Source organism: Trichosurus vulpecula, chromosome 1 (genome assembly GCF_011100635.1).
Source record: "Trichosurus vulpecula isolate mTriVul1 chromosome 1, mTriVul1.pri, whole genome shotgun sequence".
In the NCBI taxonomy this organism is placed as follows: domain Eukaryota; kingdom Metazoa; phylum Chordata; class Mammalia; order Diprotodontia; family Phalangeridae; genus Trichosurus; species Trichosurus vulpecula.
The window spans coordinates 102990952-103003224 of record NC_050573.1 but is presented as its reverse complement, the minus strand read 5'-3'; the positions used below and the strand labels follow the sequence as shown (position 1 = coordinate 103003224).

At 32.5% G+C, this 12273-nt stretch overlaps 1 protein-coding gene across 3 annotated transcripts in view; it reads left to right on the top strand.

The window, feature by feature from the left end:
* The window catches only part of PHF20L1 (PHD finger protein 20 like 1), a 125468-nt gene that overhangs the window by 58704 nt on the left and 54491 nt on the right, over positions 1-12273 (top strand). For all 3 annotated transcript variants that reach the window (XM_036754040.1, XM_036754047.1, XM_036754054.1), the window contains 4 exons: positions 1564-1752; positions 1962-2165; positions 10118-10174; positions 11830-11937. In XM_036754040.1, the coding sequence (XP_036609935.1) occupies positions 1564-1752; positions 1962-2165; positions 10118-10174; positions 11830-11937 (558 nt within the window). The remainder of the gene's footprint in view (positions 1-1563; positions 1753-1961; positions 2166-10117; positions 10175-11829; positions 11938-12273) is intronic.

Genomic DNA, 12273 nt, shown 5'->3' with positions numbered 1-12273 from the left:
TAAAAGGGCTATAATACTACATGAGCAACACTATGAAAAAATTTTTGCCTTTTACTCACAGACCAATCAGTAACCATAATTACTAAATGAAAATGACATGTCTCTTTGAAATATCCCATGTCTTACATATAACTCTGAAATTTAGGCATTAAGAGGTCTACTGTGTTAAACAGATGTTTGTCTTTTCTTCAATTCACAGTTGCCAAATAGTTTTTAAGTGAGAGGGGTATTTAAAAATTTGATATTTGTGATTTTTAAAAAGAAAGACACATTTGGGTCAGTGACTATTTTTTTGGAGGGTGGATGGGTAGAAAGAGAGGGGGGTGGTGAGAGTGGGCCAAGAATTCAACTGTGTTCTACATACTCTTCATTTTGTGACATTTCTCATAAAAACAATATCATCAGTATCCACTACAATGTCACATAACATTGGTAAGTATTTTTCTTTTGAGGATTATTCATATCTTGGACTTAGAACTACATAATATTATAGCAATTTAATTTTATTCCTACATTTTGATTTATAAATTGATTATCATGATGCACTATGCCTTGTACATATATAGTAGGTACTTAATAAATGGTGTTTGTTGAATTTGAATTTGTGATGGGGCATTGTTGGAGTGAGAGAGGGCAGGGAGTGGCTCTTAAGTAGCAATAGCTCCAATATTTTAGACACGTTTTACTTCTGCCATATAACTTACACTATTAATATTATGGGTTTTGTGACCCTATCTTCTAAACAGACAAACTTTTTTATATGCCCAAAAAAACCCATGTAAGACAAAGCAAATAAATTAATGTTCATAAAAAATGTATCACACTTTGGTAGGAAATTGTAGGGATTACTAGGTCACATTTACAAAACGTATGTAAATGTAAGATTGTGTATTTTTGTATGCCTTGTACCTTGAATAGATATTTAATCAATTGTCCTTTGTTATTTTTAAATAAATCAGGCCCAAAATGTTCACAAAAATCCGTGTAAAAAAGTAGAAAAGTAGTTCTCTAAAGCTGATTTGCATTAGCTTTACTTTGGTAACTAAAGTAAAGCACATAATATTTTCATGTATTTTATAGTTACCCTTAACATTTTTCCTAACCAGAAATTGCTAATGTCATTCCTTTTGTCATAGTGCATATTTACAAAAAATTCTTCTAATACAATGGAATTATTTTTCCCTAAGTGAAGAATTGCAGATATTCCCTCAGCAACCCCTGATAGTTAAGTATATTAATCCCCTTTGTGTAGGAGTAAAGAAGATTCCCTGCCCCCCAAGTCAGTATATTCATATTACTCAAAATAGACAACCCCAAATATTTAAACTCTTAATAGTGCATTTTAGAGTTGAGTGCTTTGCTCATTAACTTTTTTACCAATGAGAGACCAAATTTTGTCCTTGAATAATTCCCATTTGGAGGATTCTAATTCCTGTGACTTTTGGAACATCAGATGGAATTTAAGCATATTTTTTTAAAGCATTTCCCTTTTTAGTCACTAAAATATTATAAGATGAGCCTGGCATATCTCTGCTTCATGAACATTGAAAGATCTTTTTCTAGGTCCATCACAACCCGTGAATCCCCCTAGACCTTCCAAACATAGTGAGCGAAGAAGAAGATCACAGCGTTTAGCCACTTTGCCGTTGCCTGATGATTCTGTAGAAAAGGTTTCTTCTCCCTCTCCAATCACTGATGGAAAAGTGTTCTCCATCAGTTCTCAAAATCAACAAGAGCCATCAGTGCCTGAGGGTAATGTATTCTAATTTAATATAGAACACAGAAAACAAAGGGAAAAAAATCTAAGTCATAAAAATGAGTTGAAAACTAAGACATTTCTGCTTTTTTCTACTGACATCTTTTGGACTGATAAACACTTGTATAACACTTTAATCCAAATTGATATTCATTGGATCAGTTTCTCTCTATTAATATTTTATTACATTCTTTCTTTTATGTAGTACCTGATGTTGCTCATGTGTCACTTGAGAAGCTTGGACCCTCTCTCCCTCTTGACTTAAGCCGTAGTTCGGAGGTTACAGCACCCGTAACCACAGAATCCTCTTTTAATGAGTACCCCAGTACAGAAAAGGAAGATATACAGATGATTTCATATCATTCTTCCAAAGCAGTAACTGATGGAAGAGTAGCTTCAACAGTGTCAGGTAAAAAGATTCAGTTTATAAATAGTTAGGTTTATAGTTACAGGGTATAGAAAATTGTTATCAGTTTAGATTTGTTAACTTTAAAATAGCATCAGGTTTGTATTTGTGCAATAACACAAATGTTATTAAGGTATAGGACCTCTCCCATTCCCTCTCTTCCCTCAGTTCCCTGAGGTCCTTATGGATTCTTATTTATCCTTCAATGGCCAAATTCCAAATGCTATAACTTCGGATCATAGTAAGCTATATTGGAAGATGTAGCAACTGTGATTCTTAAAAATTAGTTTATGCAGCTTCCATTATTACAGTTCTTGCTGTCAGAAGAATGATGGATGCATTATCTAGTTTTTGTCAATTTTGAGACAAGTATACATTTTATTTTTAAAATTTTTATCAGTGTTCCTCATTAGAGTGAAGTATATCCTGAGTTACAGGGGCAAGTTGTTTTGTTTTGGGATTTTTTTTTTCCAAAACAAGCTCAGCTTAAAAAACAATTCATATATAATTCTATGTATCTAAAACCCATAAATTTTTTTTTGAGGGGAGATAGGGTCCCTTTGTCTCTTTAAAATTGTTTTTTTTTTTTTTTGTAAGGCTTCTTTATTGTTTGAGCTTGACATTCCTGAGCATGAGTCTTATTTCTACTTACAGTCTACTTCTTCCTGTCTGCTTTGCATTCCTATTAAATAGAACTAATACTTGTTTGCAAAGGGATTGAAACATTAATAAGAATGTAAATAGATAATTCAGAATTTAAAATTCTACTAAAATGTTAAGGTCCTAATTCAAGTTTAAGTGAAATTTCAGTAACTCAGGTTATGCAGCCCAGTGAGACTTCCGTTCCCTACCTTGTATCCCAGGATGACTAGGTAGTTTTTTAATAAAAATTTTTTCGAAGTTTATTCTATAATATTTGTTAGGTAATTGGGCTCAAAGACAGTCATAAACCTGAAGAAAATTTAAATTTTATTTTTAAATCAGGAGAACAATGAATACTTGAATGCTTAAGATTACTTTTTTTTAAAATCATGGAAAAAATTTTTAACATAGACTTTTAAGGAGCATTGGTTCAAATAAGCATATATGGACTTAGAATGATCAACTACCTTTTTAATTAATATTTTTTCACATTTTATCAAGGTCATGAAACCTTGAAAAATTCTTTTAAAATATAAATTTATTGTAAAATAATATGGGTATTTGTAAAAACAAGCAAAATTGATTTAGCTTTTTCTGAATCATCATGCAATAATACTTAGTATATTTTAAAAGTATGTGATGTATATTAAAATTCTTTTAAAAATATTTTCAAAGTCTGCAGAATACTTCTAACTACCTCTTTTTACAATAGTATTAACTGTGGTTAAAAATTTTATGGAACTATTATTACCCCAAGTAACTATATCTGGTAGGAATAAATCAGTTATGTCAATTTCAAGTAACATAATGCCAATAAATGGTAAGTGTAGAATTGGACAACTAACCTCTGTCTATATTCAGTCATTTCTAGAACAAGCAAAAAAAAAAGTGGTTTCTTGGTTTGTAGACTGGAATATTTGGGGAAAATTTAATATAATAATATCTCTAAAACTATTCACTTTATTATTTGTTTTAGAGAAAGCATATATCTGAACTTTTCCCTTAACCATTGGCTGTAAACACTGGAAAGAAATATCCTAAAGCATTTTCCAGCTTTAATTATAATAGACCTTACAATGCTCATCTTTATTCAGTTCCTTCAGTATCTCTTTTGTTCACATGAAATTACCAGTATAATGTATCATTGTTAACCCTCAGTTTGCCAAAATTTTACCTTCCTCTACGAAAGTTAAAGTTAATTTGTACATTTAATTACTAGTGCATCTTTTGTTACTTGGAATTAGATAATACTCCCCTTCTTCCCCCCAAACCACCCCCCAAAAAAACCCCAAAACTGTTAGGAAGCTGCTTAAATTAGGAAAATATATTAAAACTTTAAAGACATCCTACTTGGAGGGAGTATGTATGATGGAAAGAGTGCTGGCTCTAAGCCAGAGGAGTTATGATTAGATCCCACCCAGATACTTTCTACCTGAGTGACCTTGAATAAATCACTTAACATCCCTCAACTTTAGTTTTCTCATGTGTAAAATATGGCAGGTGAACTAAATGGACTCTGATGCCTCTTCCAGCACTAAATTTATGATCATATTGGCATTTAATATTCTAAATGCATCAGAATTATAATTTGCCTTTGGGTATAAATGTTAACATAAACACTTACAGGATATACTTTCCCTAAATAACTTTTTTCGTTTTTGATTCAGACCTATCAGTTCACAAGAACTTAGGATGATGTGGAAATTTACTGCAATAGAGCAGCCTAAAAAGTTGCCGTGTGCACTAAGAGCTTAAATGACTTGCTCATGATGTCAGAGCCAAGACTTGATCCTTGGTCGGCCTGACCCTAGGGCTGGTCTTTTAGCCAGCCATCATTTCATACCTTTTTCTCAAAGATCCCTATATTGTAATAAAATAAGCTGTAAAGCCACAAATAAATAGATAATGTAATTGCATCTATTATTTTTGCTCAGTTAGCTTATTCATATTATGAATCTTAAGTTTGTGACCTAAGATTCACAGTTCTCCTCCTCTCCTTTTTTAATATGAATTGTTTTGGCATTGCTTGTTATCTGGGTATCAGCCTAGCTACCGTCTCAAAATTCCTAATATAGTCCTACAAAAATGTTGTACTATGACATGTCTTAACAATTAACGCTTCAATATGCTTGCCTTCTTTTATTTGCTCGGAGAACATATTGTTTCTAGAAATGCCAGAATGTGTTAACACTTGTTAAGATAACAAATTCACTTGATAGTCCTTTATAATTTACCAAATGGGAGAGACTTGGAAGAAAATATCTCTAAGACATTGTAACTGTTTAAATTTAAATTTTATGTTGTTTCTAAACTTGCTGTCACCAGAAATTTTATTCAACACTTCAGAGACTATTTTGCTAGCGATGAAAGACAATTTGGGTACAATTAAGAGAAACACAAAGACTTTAAACTTCTTTCATTATTTTCAAATTACGCCCTTACAAATACCAGTAATAGGACTTGAATACATAAAAATTGAAGCGAGTTTGGACTTCATCTTGAAATTCTAGGATAATGCTCAAGATCACATATACATTTTTTGTAATTTTGGAATCCTATTCTCAATTGATTTAAAAAAAAAACCTTTAGAACAAAGGTCCATCTGATTTAAAGATCTATTTCTTTTGGAAATGAGATTCTTCTCCTAAAAGGAAGATATTTATTCTCTTACATATCATCTTTTAACTTCTACCTCAAGTGGTTATTCAGCATGGCTTTGTTGCTTACTCATCACAAGTCTTCAATTTAGGGTGTCATATGTCTTTTCATAGTAATTGAGATAGAAAAAAATCCTTTTATAGATACTTATTTGGACGTTTTTTTTAGTAGTATTGATGCATATGTACTGATTGATCTAGCCACTTTTCTCACCTAGTTCCCCTTTGTGACAAAATGGCTAGGCTTAGTTTGGGTCTCTATATTCTTTTGGCTCATCAGACTTGGAAAAGTCAGACACCTATATGAAAAGCTAATCCATGGTTTTCTCTGAAATGGGGATAACAAGGTTGTTGTGAGGATCAAAGTGAGATATTGCATGTAAAGCACTTTCTTAGTCCTACTACTATGTAAAGGTCAGTTTTTATATGTTTTGTTATTCTATAACCAGGTTTCAGAAGTTTCTAATTCACAGTGTGAGTTCTTAGTAAATACAATCCTGAAGTAGTAGGAAGGTCACCTAATTACTAGTCTTAACTCCTTTATTAATTGTGTGACCTTACACATCAATTAACTTATTTCCTTTGCTGCCTACAAAATGGATACAATAATATATGCCTCTTTCTCTATTGGGTATTTAGAAAGTGGGTAGTTGATTATTACCTATACTTCTGTTCAAACCTGAAAGTTTCTTCCTGAGAAAAACTTGTGTAGTTACAGTAGTGAAATTAATATAATTTTAAATTTTCAGATAATCATGGGGGGATAACCATCTATTCTTAGTAACTGTTGTAAAGATAATATTAATATATTATTTGGAAAGTTTTTGTATCATCATAGAATTTTTCTTTCTAGGAATAATTCCCTTCCAAGTTTTAGTCATCTATTTGAAATAGAAATTGTTACTGAAATGTCAGAAACTGATTACCTTTGTGCAGTTGCAGAATATGATAGTTAATAAGGACATGGAGACTTCTTTTACTTTCATATTAGGAGTACTTTCTTTGATTAGGAAATTTCTGAACCCATAGGATATTGATAGATTAAAAAAATTCAGCTACTAATGAGTTGTTTATTTTTAATAAATTGATGACCCCTCCAAATGTTTGGTGACCCAAATCATAAAGTCATCATTTTAATTACTTAATACCTTGGGAATTTTCTCAGTGAAACTCTGAAAAAAGAGACCAAGAATTCTTACAATGGCATGGTATGTGAATTTAGTCCTTCGGTCTGAACCAAAATGGTACAACACTGAAGAGTTTTTTTGGGAAAAGTTATTCTTGGGTCCTAGATATACTGCTGTGTATCTGATGTTAAACATTCTGTGGCTTTAAGGCTCAGCTGAAACAGCTGAAGAAGCTAGGTGGCATAGTGGATAGAATCTTGGGCCTGAAATCAGCAAGACCTAAGTTCAAATTTAGCCTCAAACACATACTAGCTGTGTGACTTTGGGCAAGTCACTCAAATTCTATCTGCCTCAGTTTACACAATTGTAAAATGGGGATAATAATAGTACTTGCCTTCCAGGTTTATTGTGAGGATCAAATGAGATAATAGTTGTAAAGTTCTTGGCTCAGAGTTGGGAAGTGCACATTTCTTACCTTCTGTTCTTTAAAGTTATGTTTCTTTTTACTAAAACAAAAACCTCCACAAAACTTCATTTATGGTATTGATGTATAGCAAAGGAAAAAATTCAGCATCCATCGTTTTATCCTATAAGAACCTCTAATTGATTTGGACTTAAGTAATCTAATCCTCTTCTATTCAAAGCACTTTCAGTTGTTTCTCATATTGTTCTCTTAGGCCAGATAAAGAAATTTTATCCTGTACTGTCTTATCTAAAAGTGTAACGTTAACTTAAAACCTTCTGTTGTGCCAACTTTAACATTAGATTTACAATAGCACAATTCCTGGGATATAATAGGTGATTAATAAATGCTTGTTATTCACTATGACTAGGAAACCAAGAAACAACAAATTATATTAAATTCTACTTGTGAATATATGGTTGTGCTAAAAAATAAGGAATCTTATAGTCTTCACTTTTCAAAAGATAGATTAAAGTTGAGAGAATTGGTAAAGCCATGTTTTCATCTTTATCTTTTCTATTGTCATTCTCCACAGACTATAGAATAGGTTCTGAATACTCATAGTATAATCATTAGGGGTTGAAGACTAGGCCAACTAAGTTCAGTGTTCAGTCACCAGGGTATCCACATCTACTGAAATTTTTGACTATTTTGACTACAGCAATTTTTGTAGTTAGCATAAGCTACAGAAGTACTGCTGTCAGTGGAGTGAGTATCCACGTGGAGGAAATCCCAGATCCTTGAGGTACTGAAATAAACTTTAGAGAAAGGAGGAAAGAGGCAGTGACTATAGCATTTTGGTTTTATTACCTTCTTATCTTAGTAGGGAATCTTGACTCATATTTATCTTTGCTTTTATTTCTCACATACAAATCCTTCCCAAAGAATAGAGTAGGTTACCTGAACTCGTTTTCCTTTAAATTATTAACCATTTTTGGACGATTAATTTAGTGGTATTGTTTTTTTTTTAACCTGTGGATTTCTATTTAATTTAGATTAGCTAATGAGGTTTGAGGTAAGATGAAAGAAAGATCTATCACCTTTTATGCTATCTGAGTATATGAAAATGTGTGTATCCATTGCTTTTAAATTATGAGTTTTTAAAAGTGATAAATCTTTACAGAGCACCTGTCTTATATACAAAAAGTTCTGGGTTCAGATCCCAGCAGGATTTTTAATGAAATAAGCATTAGTAAATGAGAAATCTTGGCAGTCAGAGGAGAACTAAATTCAAATTCTGTCTCTGATGCTTTCTGCTTGTATGATTCTGGGCAAATAATTCTTTCTGTGCTCTAGTTTCTTCATCTTTAAAGTGTGTCTGATTAGAAGATCTTTAAATTCTCTTCCAGGGCTCAAAATCCTTTTATTTTTTTCTTTGCAGCTCTGGATGCATATTAATAAAGTTGTATATCTCTCAACATACAGTGATTTTTAAAAAAATACGTTTTACATTTGGGTAGTATGTTGCTACCAAAAAATCGTTTAGTGTAAGTTCGGACATTTAGTTAAATGTGTGTTTTAGGTTATTGAGGTTCATTTTCTTTCGAGTGGCTACTGGGGAAGCAGGCGTCAGTCTTCCAGTTTCGGTGGTAAAGGGACTGCCTAGTGAAAAAGCTCCCCCTGCCAGTGCAAATCAGCACCTGCTCAAACTCATGCTACGAAAGAGTTGCGGGGTGGGGAGGGGGAATGGGACTAAGGAGCTACCTGATGACTTGGCCTTAAACCCAGGTCTCCCTGGTTCCAAGGTGTGTTCTTTATCCACTATGCCACAGCTTACTCTAGTTATTGAGTTTCAATATTTACCCTTAAATGTGACCAAAATATATTTGGAGTTAATAAAAACTTCAGTATCCAAGAATAGTAGTAACTTTAGTGCTTGACAGTGAATAAATGTTTTTTTTTTTAATTTATATTTTTTAAAAGAGACAGTGAGTGTCCAGGTAAAATCATTGAGCTGGGGCTTAAAATAACTCTTCTCTCTGCTACTGCCTTACTGTGTGACATTGGGTAAATCACTTTACTTTTCCTGGCCTCAGTTATAGTTTTAACATCTCAGAATGGATAAAGAAATAGTTTATTTGTGGAATAGTGCCATCTTGACTTGAGAAAAGTTGGCACATAGCGACACATTTGTAATGGGGATTAAAAGTTCAGATTTGTTTTAGGTGTTTATAGGCTAAATTTCAATTTAGTTTTGAAATGGATTTTTAAAAATACATATGTTTATTCATTAATATATTAAATTTAATACTTAGTTTGGATGGTCTGAGCATCCATACTGACTTAATTTTTATTATGAAAAGGCAATATGCATTTACGCAGTCTTATCCAGCTATTTGGGGGAAAAATAAACAAAAATAAATTAAATATCTTATATTTCCCTAACCAAATTCTGAAGGACAATGTATGTCCAGCTGTCTGTCTCTTTCTTTTTCTCTATCCCATCTCTCTTCCCTGCTCCTTTGCTGTCTCTTTTTTGCTCTTGGTCTCTCCCCTGCCTTGTCTGTTTGTCTCTCCCCTCTTCTCTCTCTTTTTCTCTCCCTTCCTTCCTCTTTTTCCCTCTCTCTCTTCTCTTTCTCTCCCATCTCCCTACCCTCTTCTCCTCCTCTCATTACTTCCTCCATTCCTTCTCTTCCTCTCTCTGTCCTTTCTTTTCTCCCTCTTTTTCTTTCTGCTTTTTTCTCCTTCTTCCTCCTTACGCACTCAGGTTTTCATACTGATGTCCAGAAGGTTTTTGAAAAAAACATAAAGCATCTCTGTATGCAGTGCCAATAAATGGAATAATTTTCCATTCAGTAGGGGAAATTTGTATTTAAAGGAATTCTGTGATAAATCCTTTTGATAAAGCTTAATAATTATATAATTTTTTCTAAAGCACACCCATATTAATTTTTGAGTAAATTAAAAATATATTTGTTGTTAGTGCTTGTGCCAGTAAAATAAGGTAGCACTTTTAAAAAAGTTCTCTGTTGTTAGTACTGTGAAATATTGCAAAAAAAGAATTCTACATATTCTATCCCACTAAACTTATATGTTGTTTTTCCCCTCCCCACCCCAAACCCACAGGAGTATTGAAAACAGAAAAAAAAGTGAAATTGGAAGAGAAAAGTTCAACGACATTTGGTATGAACAGAAAATAATATTTAAGCAAAAGGCTAAAGCTTGAGAGAAAGGGAGAGCATAGCCTGCCCCTTACTTTTTACCTGTTATGCTCTTTTAGGTGTAAGTTCTCATCTGTTTTAGTATTTTTTAAAGAGAAAAAAAAGTTTAAACAATGGGGATGGGGAATTTTATCTATCTAGCTGTGGGCCTCTGTCACTGAAATTGAGTGGATATCTTAAAACAATTTAGAAAAGGTGGTATCTCAGCTAATCATGCAGTATGCCAGTATGAATCTGCTCCATATCCTACTTCAAACAGTTAACTGACGTGTGCATTGCTCCTTAACAAGGACTTAGAAAATTAAATCAAGTACATTCGGGGTTATAAAATGGCATTTTGAGATTCATCAGAAATAGTGAAGATGATTGAGTTGGGAGCCAAGAAAAATGTAAGATGCCCTTTAGGTTTTATTTCTAGTGATGTGCATAGAGATGAAAAATGTTGAGATTAGAGGGAAGGACAAATAGCTCAATGATTTAGAGGAAAAGGATAACATACTCCAAATAGAATGTTGATTTTTAAGTAAATATTGCACACATATTATAACAAATCTAAAGCTTTTGTTTTTTCCACAGTGACAGACATGATTATATGAAGTTTAAATATGACTATCAGCTATGAAAGATACTGGCTGTATTCATAGTATTGGGATTTCAGGTGCCTGGAAAAGTATAGATAATGAAATCCACAGATATTTCCAAAACCTCATTTTAACCATTTTCCCCAGCTGCCTTTTACATTAAACTTTTCAGACAAGAGTTGGCTACTTTGATCTATCAGCTTTTTCTACCTTTTTTTTTTTGGCCCTGTAATTGAAATACTACAATAAATCAAAGGCAGGGAATCAAACATAAATTGAGAAAGGACCTAGATAAAATGCTAATTAGGTAATCTCTGAATAACTGAAAGTTGGTAGTTGTGTGAACTTAAGTAGAAGCTAAAAACCAGTGAATACTCAGTTGCAACTTAAAATAATTCATTTAGAAAAACGGAACAAAATTGTATTAGAACTTTTTCTTTCTTTTTCAGCATTCTCATGAAATTACATATTAGTATATTGCATTAGAAGACTCCTGTTAATTTCAAGAAAGCCCTTCGAGAGGGATGTAATTTTCCCCCCCATTCTATTTAATGCAGATACAAGTATTCAAAGATTATCTAGAAAGCGATCTAGTTTAGTTTTTCTGTTTCTTAAAAAGAGAAATGTTAACTTTTTGTGTTTACATCGTATTGGGTTTTCAAAGATTATCTTTTTATGGTTTTTCTTTTTAAAAATTACATTTAGAAATGCTGGGCCCACTCAATATGTTCCCTTGAATTGTGAGATTTAATTTGAGACACCAAGCAATTATTATCCTCTTTAAAAAGATTTACATTAATGTCTGTGTTAATTTCAAGGTTTTAGGAGTTGGTAATTCTCAGTGTTGCTTTTATATTTCGATAAATTAATTAGGAGATCTAGAATTATGGCACCAATGGATTAATTTAATTCTTCTTCTCTGGGCAGGTGACTGGAATAGCTGATTTAAAACTTAAATGCCATACTTAGGTTAATCATAAAGGAAAAATTCTAGGACTGATAATGACTGTTAAAAATGTTCTGTTGTGTCATTTAGGTAAGAAGAAAGAAAAGGATAAAGAGAGAAAGGAGAAAAGAGATAAAGATCATTTCAGACCAAAACAAAAGAAGAAGAAGAAGAAGAAAAAGAAATCCAAACAGCATGGTAAGTTATATAAAATGGGCATTTTTTTAAAAAAATCTGGTTATTTCCTCATGTATCATATTTTAGAATTCCTATGTTGTTGAAAAGACAAACTTTTTTTTCTCTTTAAAAAATACTTTTTATTTATTTAACTCATTTAAAAATATCAGTCATCTCACTTACAGCCTTGTTAATGTCATTTGTAAATTTTTCTTGGGTCCTTGCTCTCTCAGAGGGCTCCCAAACATCCAAAGAAGATTTCTTTCAAGGAGACTGACCTGGAGAGGAGCCTTCTGAGGTAGCTGAATTCTTTCTATGTTGCTTCTTTTCTCTAACCCTTTCATTAACTTCTGTAGG